Here is a 20,003-nt window from a genome sequence, read left to right as displayed (position 1 = left end):
GGGGTTGTGTGTGTGTGTGTGTGTGTGTGTGTGTGTGTGTGTGTGTGTGTGTGTGTGTGTGTGTGTGTGTGTGTGTGTGCCCTTTGCATACCCTTGCATGCAAAAATAATAATAACCTACACCAGGATTTTTTTCCCCAAGTGTTTTCATTAGTCTTGAGGCATGAAAACGAAATAATGACAGTGGATGGCAACACACATAAAGGGTCCATTGTAGTGGTTGATGCACAACTGTGACATTAAGAAGAATTAATATAAGAGAAAAACAGCATGTGACTAGCTGTCCACTCGAGTAACCGCTGTCCCTGAAAGGGTTAATGCAAAGCCACTGACGGGGGTACTTTTACGTGTGAATGCTTGTCTATATGTGACCTCTCAACTCACCTCAACTCAACTGTATTTATAGAGCACTGCGGTTGGTCGGCCACCAGTCCAAAATGCATCCCGCCTTTCGCCCAAAGTCCTCTGAGATAAGGCTCCAACTCCCCCACGTGATAAAAAAATGGAAGCAAACATGATGTATCGCCTTTTAAAGCGACAGCTCGTTTACTATTTCCCTCACTTAAACGAACATGGTCGAAAAAAAAAAAAAAAGGAGAGCTATTTCCCTTCCGGGCTTGCTGTTGCAGACCGTAGTCAGTCTCTTACAATCACGGCAACCTTTTCATCATCCCACAAAGCTTCTCATCACTCCCACTAAGCCGCGCCAACATGTTGAATTCACGGCTGCACTCGCCGACCCCATGCTGAGCATCCTCTTCGTTCAAGGACACATTCTCTGTCGGTCACTAAGAAACCGGCGAATGGGTTGTCGAGTTGTTTAATTTCATTTTCTATTTTTTTTAAAGAAAGTGGAGCGGGCCATAGATGTTTGTGATTTAGACCATAGAATTTTTTCACTGTTACTGTCACCGGTGTCTCGTTCCCAATGAAGAGCGGCGCACCGGTGTCTCGTTCCCAGTCAAGTATTTAGTATTTGGGTCATGAGCCACATGCTGCTTTACCGATTCTAAAGACCCATTCTTATCTAAATTTAATGGTACATTTTCATGACGTCCAATTATGGATTTGACACACAGAATTTGGGCTTTGCCTGTGAAAACTACATTGCTGCTAATTAGAGGTGTAACCGACAGGAAAACATCAGCGCCGTCCATCTCTGAGTGAAAAACTGAAAAGATGGAAAATTAATCAATCAATCAATGCACAAACATTGCCTCAAACCACGACACCAACGATAAAACATTGCATGTAAACAGAGGCCCAGAGGACAGCCGCTCACATTATAAATCATGTCAAGCATTTCAAACTGATATAGTCGAGGTTACTTTCAATGTATAAGTACACAACATGACAGCTGCATTAACACTGCCCAAGGTAAGATAAGAAAAAAAATATATTTCATGACAAAATCTAGCCACCTTTCACAGGCCGCAGTTGTATCATAGCAACAACATTCAGATAAGACAACTGATGATATCACTCCTGGGTTTTTTTTTCTTCTTTTTTTCATGTACGCAGGGAAGCGGTACTTATTTATATCGCCCTTAACTCTTTCAGGGACAACGGTTACTACAGTGGACAACTTATTATGTTATCAGGTTACAGGAAGGGTTCATGACAGAACCGTCTCAAAGGGGGCTTCACATGCCCAGAGTTTAACAAATTTTCAAGACATCCCCCGATCGTAACCCCCACTGCAGGGCATGGAAAAACAGTGTGGAAAAAAATGTGGTTGTTGTCACACCCTCTTGTCAGCATGAATAGGAACAAAAACCCATCAGGAAACCATCAAGTAATCCAAAAGGATCTCAAATGTGCCATTAAATCTTCCTCCTTTTTATAATAATAAGTGAGTCTGTCTAGAGACCGTCTGAAACGCCCACGAAGATCAAGCATAGCCCTCTGAGTATTTTAGAAAATAAATTGTTATGATCTCGCTGTAAGAAATCAAGTTACACTCAAGCGCTCTTCCCCCTTCGGGCCATATTTGCTATTACACAAGTGCTGTCATAAGTCATTTTAATGACATTTTCCCTTATCCTCACCTCAATACTTTTCTATTTCCCCGCACTGTTAGAAATCTTTCAGCAGCGCGCCACTGTGAAGTTTATAGAAAATCAAGCCTTGCAGCGTTTTATTTGCGTCTCAAGTGTGGGTGAGCCATGGTGCTCTTTTCTTTCTACAACACGTTCAAACTTGAAACCTTAAGCGACACATTTCATCCGACTTATTGTTTTCCCCTTGCAGCGTCTCTTAATGAGGTTTTCAGACAAGGACAGCTGCAGCTTCTGTCATAAATTAGGCCGATACTGACGCAAAGTCACTACTTCAAATGAGGAGTGATATGATGAAGAATAACCTTTGTGATTGGTATCCTACTATTTCTGCGCGGAATTTGTGATGTCGCTTGGCCATTTTTTTCAACTCCTTTTCCTCTGTGTGGTATTGGTGGGTGATGTCTGGAGTCGGGCATGAGCGCAGCAGAAACCTTTGGTGAACTTGCAAATCCAAAGTATGAATGGAGACGGTACTAAGTGGAGTGGAACTCTCAGATCAAATGTTTCACTTCTTTTTTTAAACAAATCAAACAGAAGTATCTTAAAATGAACTCTAAAATGTCCTGGGAGCCAGTAAAGGGAAGCCAGAGTTGGCGTTTTGTCCTCCCTCTTACGAGCTCCAGTTAGGAGGCGAGCAGCAGCATTTTGGAGCAACTGGACGCGCATGAAGGAGGACTGCCTGACTCCAAAATGAAGTGCTTTTCAGTCATCTGGGACTGGTGACTTGAGATAAAAGGGGGCCCAGGTCAACAGGGCGGGATGTGCAAGGGCCACTGGGACAAACACCATCACTTCTGTTTTCTGTTCATTGAAATTTTAAGAAATTCATTGACATCCACACTTTGATTTCCTCAAAGTCATCATCGCGCCCGGTAAGAAGTCAAGTGCAAGTCATCAATGGCCTTCTAAATCCAACTGTCAGAATCAGAATCATTTTTATTGGCCAAGTATGTAGAACACACAAGGAATTTGTCTCCGGTAGTACACACTACACTAACAAGCAACTACGATAAACAAGGTCATGACAAATAAGTATGGAAAGACATTGCGTAACGTAAGGGTACCGTTGTGCGGGAGTACCACCCAATGACAGCTGTGAGACAATGTGCAAAATATCAAGCAGCGCTAAAGTGATCAATGGTAGAATACAATACGATAACAGTTGTGAGGTTGGTGCAGATAATCATCGCGCCATTTTAAAGTGACCAGTAGCAGTATTTGTAGAGCAAGTTTAAGTGTGCAATTGTACAGATGTACTTGAGGGCTTGAAAGTGTCTGGTGCTGTGGAATAGAGATCAGTGACAATGGTTCAAGTACAGAGCTGGAGCGACAATGATTATTGCGGTAATGCTGTTTCGCAGGGGCTGTGCAAAATTGCAAAGAGCCACTATACAGGTAGAATTGGGTTACTGTTTAGGGAGTTAATAGCTAGAGGAAGAAGAAGCTGTTTGAATGTCTGCTGGATTTGGTGCGCAGGGATCGGTAGCGCTTGCCTGAGGGGAGTAGCTGGAAAAGGTGGTGGGCAGGGTGTTGGGGGTCCAGAAGTATTTTCCGTGCGCTTGTCTTGGTTCTTGCGGTGTGCAAGTCCTCAAGAATGGGTAGAACGCTAGGAGAGCTTCCTAAATCCAAATCAAGGATGGAGAGTGACATAAACAAGTAGTTTCGGGAGTTTTAATGGACATCGATATCATTGTGATGGATCTTTTGATGGACTTTGAATCCAAGAGAAGTACAGCGGGCGAAGAGCCCAAGGTAGAGTCGGCACTGAAATTTTCCATTTTTGTCATTCCTCGATGCTGATTTGGGCAGACTTCTAGCTCCAAATAAAGTTTGAGTGAGGATGGATAAGACCTCGAGTATCAAAAATAACCACACAGATAAATGAATGTGACCAGTGAGCATGGCTTTCACCGCCGTCTGTTTTTGCTTCTCCAGTTCTCTGCGGAGCCCCTCCTCAAGTGGAAAATGCTTTTGTGGTTGGCCGGAAGCGCTCTCACTATGACATCCACTCGACTGTGCGCTACCAGTGTGTCGACGGCTTCCAGCAGCGCCACGTACCGACAACAAAGTGCCGTGCCAACGGCAAGTGGGACGAACCAAAAATCAAATGCACAAAATGTGAGTTTTTTTCTTCTCCCCAAGCAATTCTAGCAGCTCTTGTTTCTTCGGCTATTTCACTTTTTTTTTTTTTTTTCACTCTGCTTTCATTTTGCTCATGTATGATTGCACAAAAAAAACAGAACTCCAGGCTCACCACAACTTCTCATATTAACTCTTTCATGCACTAATAATGATAACCTGTAACCTGATAACATGATAGGCAGTCCACTGTAGTACCCGCTGTCCCAGGGTTAATGATTGCAAGCAAAAAAAGATCACAGTTGTCGGGCCACCCCGCAGCTTTACTGGGAAAGTAGAAGGCCCTTCCTTGAAGCACCGCAGACTTCGAAACTTGACTCCTATTTTTGAGACAAATTTGTTTGGAATCGAGTATAGTTGATTGAGAGAAACTTGATGTCCATTCCAACCATTCATGATCCAATCAAACACATTTTTATGAGGATACAAAATACGGTTATGTTATAGATGTTTGTTTTTTTTAGCAATAATCATGTTTTATACTCATATATATATATATGTGTGTGTGTATATATGTATATATATGTATATATATATATATATATGTATATATATGTATATATATATATGTATATATATATATATATATATATATATATATATATATATGTCAAGGTAACCTGACATATAGAGTTATGATATACATAACGGAAAATTAAAGCTGCAATCAACAATGGATTTTTCATGCTGAATCCTCAAATGATTTCCGCCTACATTACATGGTGTGGGGGGGGGGGGGCTTGGCAATTCAACATCACCATCTGTCTAGGATACCTGCTTTTGATTAGTACGAGCCCTGAAATTCACCCAAAATTGCTGCATCAAGCCAAAACAGCAGACATCGCCTGGTGAGTTTTGGCCAAGGCACCTTGAGATGTTTTTAATCTGTCTTCTTATAAAAGACAAATCCACAGGATTTTGTGTCAATCGTTGAAACTGGTTTGTTTTTCTAACTTTCCAAGGGACACTACTGAGTGATTTTCTTGAAAAATAAAAATTAAAAAATAGCCCCCGAAGACAGTTTTACTAAGCAACATAAAATGTTGTCAGCATCTCTATTGTGAGTAGACCAATACAAATGTGTCACAAAGTCATGCTGTAAAACAAACAAAGCGGCTATTTCAGGACATTTTATGGTCTTTCAAAAACGAAGTCCCCCTGGCAGTTTTTTTCTGACTGCAACCAAATGAAAATGAACCGTTGTACTGCAAAATAGACAGGCCGGCAAGACTAAGTTGCGGAAAACTTGAGTTGTCTTCTGGATGGAGCATGGCGGCTCGGTTTGATGACTCGCCATAAAATACAAAACTCTTTCGTGAGCTTCCCAAGATCAGAGCGGCACGAAGCGTCTTTTTGCTACTCCGTGTAAGAGGGGGTGGGTGGTGGGGGGGAACAACTTCTGATGATTTTAACTCTTTCAAGGACAGCGGTTACCACAGTGGACAGCTTTTCACGTTATCAGGTTACAGGGTGCATGAAAGGGTTAATTCGTGGTTGTCTCTCGCCCATCAAAACATTCATTTATTTCAATGCTACATATTTCCTGCACCTTATTTCTTTTCAAATATACAACGTTGTCCCAAATCCATTCCCAAATGATGCTCTGACAGTTTTCACTTCATAACCTTTCAGCATAATAATGATTCCTCTTCAAAGGACAGATAAAGGATACACGCGCGACGATTCCACCCGAATGTCATTTCACTGATGAAGAAACACGGAATAATGGCACCTCTGTCTAAAAGTGAATTAAGATTGCTTTTCCTGTGGCACTTTATCTTTTCTTTCCCCCCCCCCTAAATTCTGTGGCCCAGAGTTATAATGTTCTTATCGTTGATTGCAGACAGCATTTTCTTTGTTGGCAACATGCAGGAAGGGACACGGAGGACATTTGGCAGTACAGCCTGGGAAGAAGCTTATGAGTGAGCGGCCCATGACTAGCACCACTGATGCAACAAATGTTCTCTCAGTGCTGTGGAAAACAACCCCTATACAGACATACGTATATACTGTATATATTCTGTATAATTATATATTATTATTTTTTGTTTGTTTTACTCGTATTTGTGTGTATACCGTATTTTCCACACTAAAAGGCGTACTGGATTATGCGGCGCACCTTCAATGAATGGCCTATTTTGTCATTTTTTTCATACATTGGGCACACCGCATTATAAGACGCAATCTACAATGCATCCACTAGATGGAGCTACGCTCAAGATAACACAAACAGAACGATCAGATGTCAGTAAAAACGTATTTAATAAAGCAGCGACACAGTTCACTTAACCAACAGCAAGTTGTAACATTGACTCGTTAACGTTGAACTCTCTTGCCGCTGCTCTGTTTCCGTGTTCAACTGCGTAACCGATCGCCTTGAACTCTACGTTGTAAGCATGATTTTAAGGCGCGCTGTGAGCTTTTAAGAAAATGGAAGGCTTTTAGGTTCGCCTTTTAGTGCGGAAAATACGGTATATGTATATCTGATGTCATTTGTGTAATCGCTCTATTGATTTCCTTTAAAAATTGACCCTGGCTTCGTTGCTTCCCCCCCAGCAGCTCGACAGGCCCACCGGTACCGGCGCCACCACCACAACCACCACCACAAGGGCAGACGGGAGCGCAGAAAGCACAAGCGGCACGGCCACCGGATCGGCGGCCACCACGGCGCCGACCACGGCCTCAAGCAAAGCCACTTCTGAACCAATAGAGAAGCAAAAAAAAAACAAAAAAAAAAAACCACATCCGTTCTTCTCTTGTCCTTCTGTCCCCATCCTTCATTCCTCTTCCTATTTTTCACTCCCCCTTCTCCATCAGTCCGTTCCTACGCTGGAGTCCTCCTGTATCATAGGAAATTCCTGGACAATAGCCGGGACGATAGCCGCTCCCTCCGTTTCCCTTTTTACGTTTTCTTTCTCCCGGTTTTCTTGTCACTCACACTCACTCGAGTGCAAATTGTAAATAGGATCTTTGTGTTTTCGTTTTTGTTTTCTCGGCTCTCTGGGTTTATTTCTTTTCTTGTGTGTGTGACTCAGGTCCATCACATGTCTGTCATTCAGCATTGTTCGAGGCGGGAAAGTTGCGGAAAATGTAAAACTGTTCAATATCATTTCAAATACATCTTTTACACTTCAAAATAAATGGTAGACCGATGATTTGATTTTGAAAAAAAAAATGCACCCCAAATGTGCATGTACTGCATCGGCGGAAGAAGACCTTTCATAACAAGCCATACTAAATTTAGCTCCTCCCCGACATTTCAAGCTCATTTCTCAATCAAGATGTATCCAATCACCCGACAGGACTTGCTCGGAAGAATTATTGTGCAGTGTTTCCTTGCATATTCGCAACTCACGAATTCACCTCTTTACGCAAATGTTTTTGTTTGTTTGTCAGGAACCTATTCTTGTTATTTGCTGAAAAGTTCAAAAATTTCGTGCTCAGGCCAAAGCCCTGTAAAGTATTGTTATCCATTTTGTGGCATCCTGGTGCCGAGGAACTTTGTAGAATTGATTTGAGAAGCTTCGAGTAGTGCTTTGCCGGCATCGATTTTCAAATGCAAACCTATTTGCCACTGTGCTACCCTTTCCTATTTAGACATGGCTTTGGCGCCATCTTGTGGCATTTTGGTGCCAAGGAACTATGTTGAAGTGGGTTGAGGAGAGTCATGTAGTGATTTGCTGCCATCCTGTGGATGGTAATTGCTAGCAGATTTTCACTATTCGCAGCAGGACTGGGTCCCTAACACGGTACTACTTTCCTATTTGGGCATTGCCTTGGCACTGTCTTGTGACATTTTCAGCAAATAGTTTACGCAGAAATTAAAAACAAACTCCAAAGTGTGAATTTGAACATTAAACTCCAAATACGCAGGCGGTTGTCTATAAATCGGCTCTTATGTTAGGGCCATGATGCTGCCATTTTGCGATAGCTCTGTAGACTCCCCTTTCACACTCGCTGTAAAAGCCACACCTTTCCCCACCTCTTGTTTTTGTGTTCAAAGCAACTGCCGCCACCCGGATATGTATTTCATACGTCACACCAGGCAGAGGCTCTGATGTTTTTGTGTAATGCTGTGTCTCTGTGTGAAATCTCTGCCATGACCATTTTGTCATTTGTTTCTGTGTGAAAGGTGGAAAGGTGTGTGTGTATATGCGTGTGTATATATTGGCGACTCACTCGGTTGACTCGAAAGTCAAGATACAAGAAGCATTTTGCTCCCTCATTCCTGACAATTTGCTGTCTCCCCCCCTCCCCCTTTTTTTTCCCTCTAAATTCAGCAGTTAAGGCTTCAGTTTGTGGATTAAGTCCACATCACTGACTGCTGTATTTCTTATTCTCGTCTGTTAGTTCTTTTTTTTTTTAACCCACCTTCACTTATTTTTAATCTCTTGTGCTCAGCAGACACAAGAATGCACTCGAGCAAGCTCTGACTTAACTCAGAGCCCGGTTCCTCAAAGTGATACAATTTGGTTTGGATGTTAAGAGGAGACCATATAAGACAGTGTGAAGGGTACTTAACGGCATGTTTCCATTCATGGGTATGGTTTGGTTCCATTGTCAAACGCTACAACGGGGACCAGAAGACATGTTAGGTTTCATTGTTTTACCCTTTCAGGGACAGCGGTTACTACAGTGGACAGTTTATCATGTTATCAGGTTACAGGGTGCATGAAAGGGTTAGATTATGAAGTCTACCCCCCGCCCCAAAAAAAACCCTGTCATACTCCCAATTTTTTTCCACTGTACTGTATTACTTCACATTATTATTATTCTCCATCGACCAATCAACGAGCAGCAGGTTTAGCTCCGCCCGACAATACGTGCCTGGGACACCACCAAAATGTTGCTGAAAAGACTCTGCATCTTCTTACATTGGCAGGGAGAACGTGCACCGAGATTCCTCGCTGCTTCCCCGCAACGTCCTATCACTTTAATTAATCTCTGCGTGTTTAATTAACAAAACAGATTATCTGCAGCACCGCCCCCGCATCGTGAATCAGTTTGATGGACACGCAACGGAAAAGTCAATCTAGCCAATCGTCGTCATCAGGCCAACACAAGCATGCAAGAGCATTTTCAGTTAAAGTTTATCTCTGAGCAGGAAAACAAGCAAAGAAAAGCCCTCTTCATGCAGTTCGGTATGAAGATCTGATTGTGAGTTAGAGAAAAGGAATGATTAGATGACAATTACGATGAAATCGCACATCTTCACCCCCCCCCCCACGCAGAGATGTTAATTGTAATTCGTGACAAATTCACAGAATTATGAGGAAAACTGTTTTTTTTTTGGTTTTTTTTTACAAAATAGGACAAAAGGCTTTTTTTCCTTTCAAGTTGTCATGTGACTGGAAAAAGTACTTTTTTCCCCTCGAGAAATAACGTAATGTTATGAAAGCACATTTGTTATATTCCAAGAAAAATATCTTTTTTTTCTCAAACAATTTGTAATCTGATGAGATGCATATTTATCACACGCAAAGGTTCCAGTTCATTAAACCAATTTTAATATCACATAGAGAGAACCCATGTTAATTTAAGCATATGTTTTTTTTTCAATTAATTGGCTGATTTCCAAAAATCGGCATCACAAAATCCATATTGGTCAGGCCCGACTATACAGCATTAATCTTCCAATATTAGGACTTTGTTCTTGGAAAAAAATAAAACTGAATGTGAATTTCTTGACATGTAATTATTTTTCTCACAAATCACAATTTGGTTGGAGTTTTGCTACATACGTGTTTTAAAAATTATGCACAATTTTGAATTTGGTCTCGTAATATTGCAACTTAAGCATAAGAAAAATGTTGTGTTTTGCAATAAAAATGACACATTCATTCTCGGGATATATGAATATAATGATATAACGGCATGGAGTAAATACATTTGTGCGCAGTTTTAAAATCTTTGTCATGTAAATATATTTTGGGGGTTTTTAAACTCTGTATGTGGCTCATAATCATCAGCCTTTTTTAAACCAGATGAAAATACAAGAGTAGAGCCCGTAAGTGCATTAGTGTGTGTGCCTGTGTGTGTATGTATTTATTCATATTTATTGACGTGTGCTCATCATTTTCAGTCCAGTCATTGTATTTTTTTCCAGTCAAACGATCATTAAAGCAAACCTTGTTTGGATCTGTAACTTGGCTCTGTCACTGTTATTATTTGTGCATTTATTTATTTACACTTAACACAAATCTTAACACGCTCAACTTTTGAAGCCTCAGGCCACTTGGAATAAGAATCGTGTAATGGACAATGTTTTGTGGGAAAAGTGTGCCACAAAAATTCATTTGCTTTGGCTTTTAAACAAAGTGACATGGGGGAAAAAACGTCTGGCTTTTCAATACAATATGAGCATTTTATTTTAAAAATAGAATTAATCAATGTTAACGTAAATCGCCCAAAGGATAATGGCGAACGAACAGCATTTAAACTTAGTCCTGCTAAACGTGTTGGCCTGCTGCAGGCAGTGCAACACGAGCAATTTAATTAATTTTGTCAAGCGGAAGTTAATGTCCAAAGTGGAAACTAAGGGTAATGGCTTTGCTAGCATGGAAATGACCAGAGACGCCTGCCAAGAAACTGCACATTTTTATCGTCCATAACTGCGTTAAGTCCGTCACGTACGTTCAGGGGTGACTAGTTTTACTTCATTTTGGTTTTAAGGAACCTGTTGCAAATAATTCAATTAATAACCAGTCAATCCAAAATTCACTTGAATAGCGTGTGCTAACACAGTTAGCATGTATGCTAAAGCGTCATGCTCACGACTATCGGAGGAAATGACGAGAACCTTGACAAGAACTAATGGCACTCTGCGTTCATTAGGTGAGTAGTTCTACTTTGTCTTACTGCCCTATGCAACATGAATGATCATCTACCACATCTGTCAATAAATTTTGCCGATCAATATGCTAATTTGTTCAGCATTTAGCTGAAACCATCAAGGCTGATGACTTTGTTGGAAATTTACCAGTTAAGAATGTTACATAAAACGTCGTTAGTTCATCAAGGCTTTATGGAAGCAACATTTTAAATTGTTTCCGAAAATTGTGTTGGTATGTTTATTTTTAAATCTGGAAATTCATTTCATATCATTCGAGGTTGTGGTCTGACATGGCTCTTGTCTCCTTCCAATTAACAACACTTTTCTGAAATTTTTGTAATGTTTTCTCGTTATGAAGGACACACGAACTGCCATTTTTGTTTCAGCGTTTTCTCTTGTTTCTGCCAGCGAGGAAACTAAGCAACTGTGTTCTTGTTCATTCGTCCTTCGGTGATATTTTACTTTCGCAGTAAGAAGTGTTTTGTTAAGTTGTTTTGGCTTTGTAAGTTATAGATTGATGATAAAGCTACACTCATAGATGTTGTAAATAAATCACTGTCAGGAAAGAAAAATAAATGTGGCTTTAAATATTTTCAGGCGCATTGTATCAATCCCAGCCAACTGCATGTGCCGCATTGGGTAAAGATGCTCACAGCTAACCAGATATAAATAATACAAACATTTTTTCTTCCAGTTGGCTGCAGACTTCAAGAGAGGTTAAGAGAGAGGGGGGGGGCAGTTCCTTGGTTGCCATGACGATGGAGAAAGAGGAAAGAGGGTCTTAAGGTGAGAGGAAGGACTAGACAAATAAACGGTTGTCTGTGAGTTTACGCCCACGATTGCAACCTCGATGGCCTTCACTTCATCAGCATGAGATGTTTTGTACATACAGTTTTTAAAATCTGCTCCCCTATTCCTCTCATTGCTTTTTAAAAACATCTTTACGATTCACAGCTGTGCTCACATACAAAGGATCAAATCTGCATGTTTTTCTTTTTCTTTTTTTTTTCAACACTTATTTCAAAAGAGCTGGCAGCTTCAACGAGAAGTGTAAAGAGATTAAGTCAGACTCCGAGGTCACAAATTATCAAAGGTAAAATAGACTGTTTAGCGCTTTTTTTTTTTTAAGGAGGTTAAATTATTTTTCAAACTTGTACAACAATTAAGACTATTATTTTTAAAACTCGGCCCGCGGCAGTATATCCCAGTCATGTTCACAGTATGCTGTTATTTCTTTTTATGGACAACGTCAAATTCTAGCTCACTAACAGGAAGTAGTAACAGATTATTCTCAGATTCTTCTTCTTCTTCTTGTAAGAAAGAATCCATTTGTCAGCCAACGTCTCTTTGTTGGCCAGGAAAGCCAGACAGGCACAAGTGAGCACTATGAAGATCGTAAATTAATGTCTTAATTAAATCAGCACTCAAGCCGTAAAAAGATGAGGTGATGTGAATGATCAGGTAATTTCAGTGCCTCCTTGTTTGTAACCTTGTTCTCCAGTCGATAGCAGACTTCTCTGACAGCACATGAAAATCAATGGGGATCTCCTGCATTATTCCACATTATCTGCTAATGACGCCGTCAAAGTTCAACTAGATTAGAAAAAGGAACACGGGATTTGGCGTCCTCGCACTCAACCTGGCAGACCAGAAATACAATAGAAACTGAATTTAAGGGATACGGAACCCACAGACACTGGATTCAACTGAGACAAAATAAATCCAATCCACTCAAATCTGTCTTTTGTATGCACAGTACATTTCCAACTCTGCTAGCTACATTTCAGACGTTTACTGACGCACTGGAGCCATCAACAGACAGAGACTGGTCATGTGTTTCCAGTTTGGGCTGCTATTTCATCGTAAATATTTTACAGTAGACTAGAGCAGGCTAAAAAGTCTGTCAATGCGGCGGCCATGTTAGCAGGGGAGAGAGGCCGTTCAAATGTATGGCACATGGATGTTAGCATCCGCTAGCATTCGAAGATTGTCGTAGTGACCAATTTATATCTATGACTCTTGTCTTCTCTGATGCGAGTAGTGTACACATCTCTCAGCCATGCTATGTTTGGCATAGTACACACTATTTTATTTTTTTTTATAGCTCAGGTAGCGTGGCTCATCCATGCGATCAGATGTACACCATCATCCTCTCCCCCAAAACACCAACAAGGTAAGTTTGTATACATTTTTCAACAAGGTTCAAGCTTTATTAATACATTTGCACTGTTCTGGTCACTTTCAAACTCTGCTGCAATGTCATCAAAAAGACTTTAAAGTAGACTAGAGCAGGCTAAAAAGTGTGTCAATGTGGCCTCCATTCTAGCAGGGCAGAGAGGCCCTTCAAATGTATGCCACATCGATGTTAGCATGAGCTGTGGGATGCATACCATCTACCCCTCCCCCAAGCACCAGCAAGGTAAGTTTGTATACACTTTTCAACAAGGTTCAAGCTTTTTTTTAATACATTTGCTCTGTCCGGGGGCACTTTGAGACTATGAAATAAATATTACAGAACTGTTTTGTACTGTATTGGTCCTCAAAAAAAAGTACTTCAGTGTAACGGATATTGTCCATTCCCATTCACACGAAATGCAAATGACTCCTGATAGGGCAATGCTCACCTTCCCCCACTCCGTCTCCAGACTGGTACTTGTTCTTTGTCGATCCAATCACACCTTTGCTGCCTTTCACTTGGAGTGTTGCGTGCTTCTTGCCCCTTCCTCACCTCAGCCCTCCCAAACACAAGTGCGTCGAGTTTCATTAACCTCTCCTCTATTCTCCTCCTGATCCAATCTGGGATCAGCGGAACAGGCCCGGTGGACATTGTGACAATGTCGATGAGAGCGAGCATGTGACATGAAACCAAGTTAAAGTTTTCTACCACAAATGTCCTTGCAACCCCGCTGGGGGAAACGCTTGCCATTTAGCCAATTTAGCGCTCTCCGCAAAGCAAATGCTTTGCATGCATGAAATGTGTCAGCTGCCGCATTTCCGGCCCAATTACAGAACACATCAGACGGGATCATTCGGGAAGATGGGGCAATTTCAAAAGCTATTTCCCGCGAGCTAATGTTGTATAGATATGGCATCTGTTTGTTTGCTCAGTTGCAGTAATGGCGAGATCACATGCAATCAGCGAGTTGAATTTACACATATTTATGCCGAAGACTTTTATTCCCCTCAGATAATGTTGCTGATGTTTCAGCAATCCGACAAAATGGCCGCATCAGAGCAGTAACAGAAAACCTATATCCATTTATCCGCTTTTGACTTTGACGAGGAACCAAGCAGAGGTGCAACCGGGCACGCTTTCACTTTTTACTGCAATTTCCATAAAAGTTTCATGAAATTTCATGTCCTCCTCCATTTAGATCGGACAGCACTTTATTCAAGTAAATGCCACCCATCCAATTCTTGTAGCAATTGCCCTCATTCGGGTTGCAGGGGTGACATAAAATGGATGCATTGATTTGCACTACAGTAGAAAAATGGGGAAAAAATACATAATAATAATAAATGTCAGGCTGACACTGTGATGTGCAGTTCATAATGAAAGCAGTTTTGCACATTGATGGCTGTCGCTTCCAGCAAGTGTGGTCAAGGCACACGCCCGAGTGCTTCACATCGTGGACAACTCTGTTCACGTCCGCAGATGTGAGCGGTGCTTTCCCTTGTTCACCTAAGCGTGAATGCCTCCGGGTGTTTTCCGAGCTTCAGGTGCACCTTAGTCTCTTTTGTACTCCGGCCCTCATTCGTGTGCGTGATGGGCAAATTTAGACGGTCCTCTTTAGGCTCGTATGGTCACACGGGGAAGGAGCAGGAAGTCAGGATTTTAAATCGAGGGGAATTGTCATTACGATCAGCGTGTTGGTTAAAAGAATTGGAAGGACAAACAAGCTCCGAGCAGTGACTTAGAACAATGCAAATGTGTTCTTACATAAGATGGACTTTGCCTTGAAATGCCAGGTTGTCAGCGACTTTCATTCAGGCTCCACCACGTCACAAAAAAACCTCCAAATTACTTGAGCAACGAAATGCAGACGGCTTCCTTAAATTATGCATGACGTAGTGCACCAAGAAGGACTCTGCTGACGAATTTAGTGGCAGTGAATCCAAGTTTGCCTCGTCAAGACAAATCATTAAAACCCGACAACTTTGATCACCGAGGTCATCTTGGGGTTTCTGTGACTCAGCCTGCCGTGGGCTAGCATAGCAAACATCAGTGTGTATCTTTCTTAGGTTTTTAGGATTTTAATAATGTACCCTTTTCTTTTACAGACCATGGGAAGTGAATTCAGAGATTTGTTGACAAATACATTACACGCGTTTCAAGACATTTGCTGAAAATGGGCACAGACTGGGAACTATGTAGTAGTGAATTGATGAGACACTTTTTTTTTCACTATTTCCTGTTTTATACTTTTATACTAATGGGGAACAAGCCATATCTTTTGTGATTTTTGTACTTAGTGTGGATTAGTGAGAAGCAATTTGCAGACCTGTTTTTCCATTGCCCCCTCTCCCCCTCCTCCAATAGCTCACAACATCCACTTTGTTGACAAATGTGTGCTTGTTTGGGCAAGGAAATTGTTTGAGCTATTCCAAACACACGCCCTGTTAAATGTCACTGCATGTGACATTTGTAGTGCAATCATCGGATCAGCTATGCAGTTTTTGTAGAATGTGAGGGAAATTCTAATGAGGCTATCGTCTGTCGTGCTATAGCCGCCCTAGCGCCGGTGTAGCGCCATGCCTGAAAATGGGTCATGTTCAAATATTGCACAGAATCCTAATCAAACATGTCATCCGGATACAGCCAGGAGCTGGCAAAACGTGTCAGGGATCTTGGACTCAACTCCACATAGACTGTAGCCAGCACAGCTGATCACTGTGCACCCTGTTATGAACGGTACCCACCTAGTGGTGCCATTCTCGCTCGAAAGGGAACCACAAATATACTTTTCCATTTGCACAGGGTGAAAACAAAAACAAACAACCAAAAAAAAAAAAAAAAACGCTGTCAATTGAAACATCATAGCCCTCCTTACTTTGTGGGTGAAACACATTTTAAAGTTAACACAGGAGGGAATATTCTTTTAAATGTTCGGATTTCCGAAAAACAAACCCAAAGCATGATGCTGCCACCACGTTACTTAACGGTTAGGATGACGTTCTCATGGTGATGCCCAAAAGTGTTTCAAACTTAATTTCATTGAATGATAAGAAAATGTCACAAAATGCAGTACATCAATAAAGCTTTTTCAAACTTGCAATTTGTTGGGAAGCGCAAGGCAGTGTCTCCTGAAGAAGAACCGAACCTAATGAGGAGTAACAACATCACGTCTGCACGCGTATTAATTTTGATGCTTTTTTTAAGGGACTGCTGGCTATTACGGAGGCAGAATATTGTCTCGTATTGGCTTCCTCCCTCACCTTCGGCCCCGAGGACATTCAGTGAATACCTTCCAGCCGAGCCAACCTCCCGGCCAACTCACACCATCACGCACTAATGAACGCAGACAATCGATTGAAGGTTTAGCTCGTTCGCAAACTTTTTTTTTTTTTCTCTGTTGTAAAGCGATGCTAAAATGCGGGTGTAGCTCGCCACCAGAGTGCACTGAACAAGACACGTGCGGTCAGCGAGGACAGAGGAGGCATCAAGAGTAAAAACAAACAGTGATTGAATCAAATACGCTTTAGGTCACTGCTCTGTGCTGCGTATTGATATTCTGCAGTATTGACGCACCCCTCATGCCGCAAAAAAATTGTTGTTTTTTTACTGTAGTCCAGGGTTGCAATAACTTGCTTTCTGCACCATCCAACCGGGTTGGCGCACCCCCTTTTCCACAGCATCCTCCATGCCAAAGTCAAACAATGCCCTTTATTTTTGCATGGCTTTGAAGGGATTCCTTTTATTATCGACCAGCTTTTTCCACTCATTTTAAGCCACACACACCTTTCAATACACCAACAGTGTTGGCGTACCCCCTCTTTCATAGACCCCCACCCCACCCCCCTCCATCTTCCCTTTGCCAAAGTCAAGACAATGTTCATGTTGGCATGATTTGGAAGGATTTTTTTTTTCTATTGTCAACCAGGCTTTATAGTGTGTTTGCAGCAGCGGAGTTGGCGCACCTTCTCTCCCCCAGCATCCTCCACACCAAATTCAAAACGCTGGCCATTTTCTGCATGGTTCCAAAGGATTTCATTTCCTGTAATATAGAACACCCTTCACTCAACGTATTAACTTTAACACCCCCACGAAGAGTTTGAAACACCCACTTATTCAGCCAAATGTGGTTCCTTGCCAGATAAAAGGGTTCCGTTAGTAAAAACTTGGTGTAAAGACACAAAGACTTTTTAGTAGATGAAACCGCTCAAAACTTTTACAGTGGCAAAAAAAAAAAAATCAGTGTCCCTGCGTCCCATGTTTCACATTTGTTTGATCTAACTATCCTGAGGGCGGCGGGCGGTGCAAACGAACCCTCTGTAGGAATGAAAATGAAAGAACCTGAGGATAAAAAAGCTTACAGATGGGACTGCGGCCCACTCAGGGCAGAATAAACGAATCCTGATTTAAAGCCTCGTGTTCCCGCAAGGCCTGCGAGATCACAGAACAGAGACCTGACCCTCATCATTCCCACAATAGAACACTCATGATATACAGGTATATTGATCTTCGTCTTGCAGTCATTATCTATGATAACAGATGGCCGTGTATGTTGTTGTTGTAGTTTTTATTAACAGTATTGTGATTCACTCGCATATATGAAGTGTTCATTATTTTTTGGAGTAAATAATTTAGTGTTTTTGCCGCCTCTCCATCCTTTCGTTCCCTAGCGGGGAAGGAAGTAGTCAAGGAAAGATTCTGGAATGGAAATTTATTTGATTCTGCCTAGCAATAGATGACCGTGCAAGGTTCATATTTATGCAAGGCAGTTTTACGTAGTATATAGCGCATTTCGCACACAAGATAACTCAATGTGCTTCATATAATGACATTTGAAAGTACATTATTTACAAACCAAAAAAAAAAGATATTACAAGAAGAGCGTCATGTTCTGTTCTTGTGTATCTCCAGCAGGTGGCAGAGGAGGGCCTCTCCTTCGGGTTGCACACCTGTTGCTCATGTAATCAAGCTTAAGGAGTTCTGCTTCCAAGACACAAATTCTTCTTCTAGGCGTCCCAAGCTTTCATGTTCTCCATTTTCTGATTCCGCCTTGTTGTCTTCGCGTACCTTTTGTAAGTTGTTTTTTGTTGTTATTGTTAGTCACGGGTTTTGTATTGTACGTGTTTTGGATTTTCTACTTTCTGACAAGCTCTTTCAGTTTATATTCTGTTCCTTGGTTTTTGGTTCACTCATTATCCTGGTGTTTACCAGCAACTTTTGTTGTACTTTTTGTTGTACTTTGTCATATTTTTGTTCAATCTTTCTGAGTTCATGTTTCTGGAGTCCAATTCCATTCTGTCCTGAACGTTCTGGAAATCTGACAAAGAATACCTTTTTACAAGTTCTAAAACATACATTTAGTAGTCTTACACGGGATATGCGCTACCAACTTCCACATTTGGCAAAACAGGTCAAAGCACTTAGGTTACCAGCTCAGAGATATAGCGGCTCCCGAAGCACCCAAACGAGGAACTGCAGCAATTTTGCGTTTTAACCATCATATCATCAACCCGTAGTTATGCTAATTAACACTTTACACAGAAAGTCCACTAGCCTATTTTCCCGGTTTCGTCACATCACATTCCGCGTATAACGAATTGCGCATGGTTGACACAATGCTGGCTCCAACTGGCCAAATGATCCATCACTCCGTTTTAATGCTGAATCCAACTCGACATATGCATAAACGATTACCTCATTTTGCATCTTATGAGAATGATTGACTTTCTCTCCGCCAATAGATTTAGAATAAAAAAATCTCCAAACGATAATTGCTTGAGACACATGGCACATTTAGTACCATTGTGAATAAAAATGCATCTCAATACGAGACGCTCCCTGGAGTTGAGTTCATGTTTTCACATCGGTGTTTATGATGGATGGCAGGGGAGATAAGCTTCCAATGTAAATCGATGTATCACTTGACTCCAGGTCAGAATCATCATAACAACATTCAAGGGGCTAAGCGGGCTGACGGAACGTCCAGTGTGGCGCTGCACTGCTGGAAGGCTCCAATGTTTACGTTCCCATTAGCAACTGAATATTAACGACAGGCCTTAAGGGGAGCCGAGTTAACTAACAACTACTACTTGACACGCACATCACAGTCAATAAACAAGCGTGCTGCATCATTAAGGCAATCCGTTGGTCTTTCCTGTGGTTCACATGCAGCAGAGTAGCGCAGATGTCCACTTAGCACACTTACTAATGCAGGATACAACTGCGTGCAACTTAACTCCTGAGCTGATGAGTTCTGCAACTACTTTACCTGATATAAGGCCAGTTTTCATGTTTGTGTGAATGTTTAAGATGTCAAATTGATGCAAATAGGCTGAAAAAGATATTTAGGGCACTGGAGTAGACTTAAGGTAAAGCCCTTTCTCAAGATTTTTTATAGTTTTAGGTGTCACGAGAAATAATTAGCATCACATTCACTGTTCTGCTTAAAAGTTTTTATTTCTCCATGTCTTGATCAGAAACCAAGTGGAGCAAGTTTAGACTGTGTAAGTTGTTTATTTTGGTTTCCTTCCTTCTTCCTCACCAGCCTTGCCATGTTCCCTGTCTGCATCCAACGAATGAGCTGCCTTCCAGCAATCATGCACAGCCACCTGTTCCATGTGGTAATATTGTGTGAAACTCTAGCATGGATGTCTTTTAAAAGGGCTTAGTCAACCGTAGTTTTTTTTTTTTTTTTTCTCTCTCTTGAGAAGTGTGAACTGGAGGCACAGCATCATCCTTGTGCAAAGCTTTGTCAATCTCTTTTCAGGTTATGGTCATAATCTTTTTTCTTCTTCTTTAGC

At 41.4% G+C, this 20,003-nt stretch overlaps 1 protein-coding gene across 2 annotated transcripts in view; it reads left to right on the top strand.

Moving 5' to 3' along the window:
* Window positions 1-9,708, top strand: part of ncanb (neurocan b) — a 101,565-nt gene extending 91,857 nt beyond the window's left edge. The window contains exons 15-16 of one of the 2 annotated variants that reach the window (XM_019897268.1): window positions 3,995-4,177; window positions 6,758-9,708. In XM_019897268.1, coding sequence (XP_019752827.1) covers window positions 3,995-4,177; window positions 6,758-6,900 — 326 coding nt within the window. In that variant the 3' untranslated portion in view covers window positions 6,901-9,708. Of the gene's footprint in view, window positions 1-3,994; window positions 4,178-6,754 lie in introns of both variants that reach the window. The other variant, XM_019897267.1, reaches the window with a different exon arrangement.
* Window positions 9,709-20,003: the final 10,295 nt, after the last annotated feature.

This window comes from Hippocampus comes, unplaced genomic scaffold (genome assembly GCF_001891065.2).
Source record: "Hippocampus comes isolate QL1 unplaced genomic scaffold, H_comes_QL1_v1.1 scaffold22, whole genome shotgun sequence".
NCBI lineage: Eukaryota > Metazoa > Chordata > Actinopteri > Syngnathiformes > Syngnathidae > Hippocampus > Hippocampus comes.
Note: the sequence above shows the minus strand (reverse complement) of the source record. Positions and strands in the feature narration are given on the sequence as shown.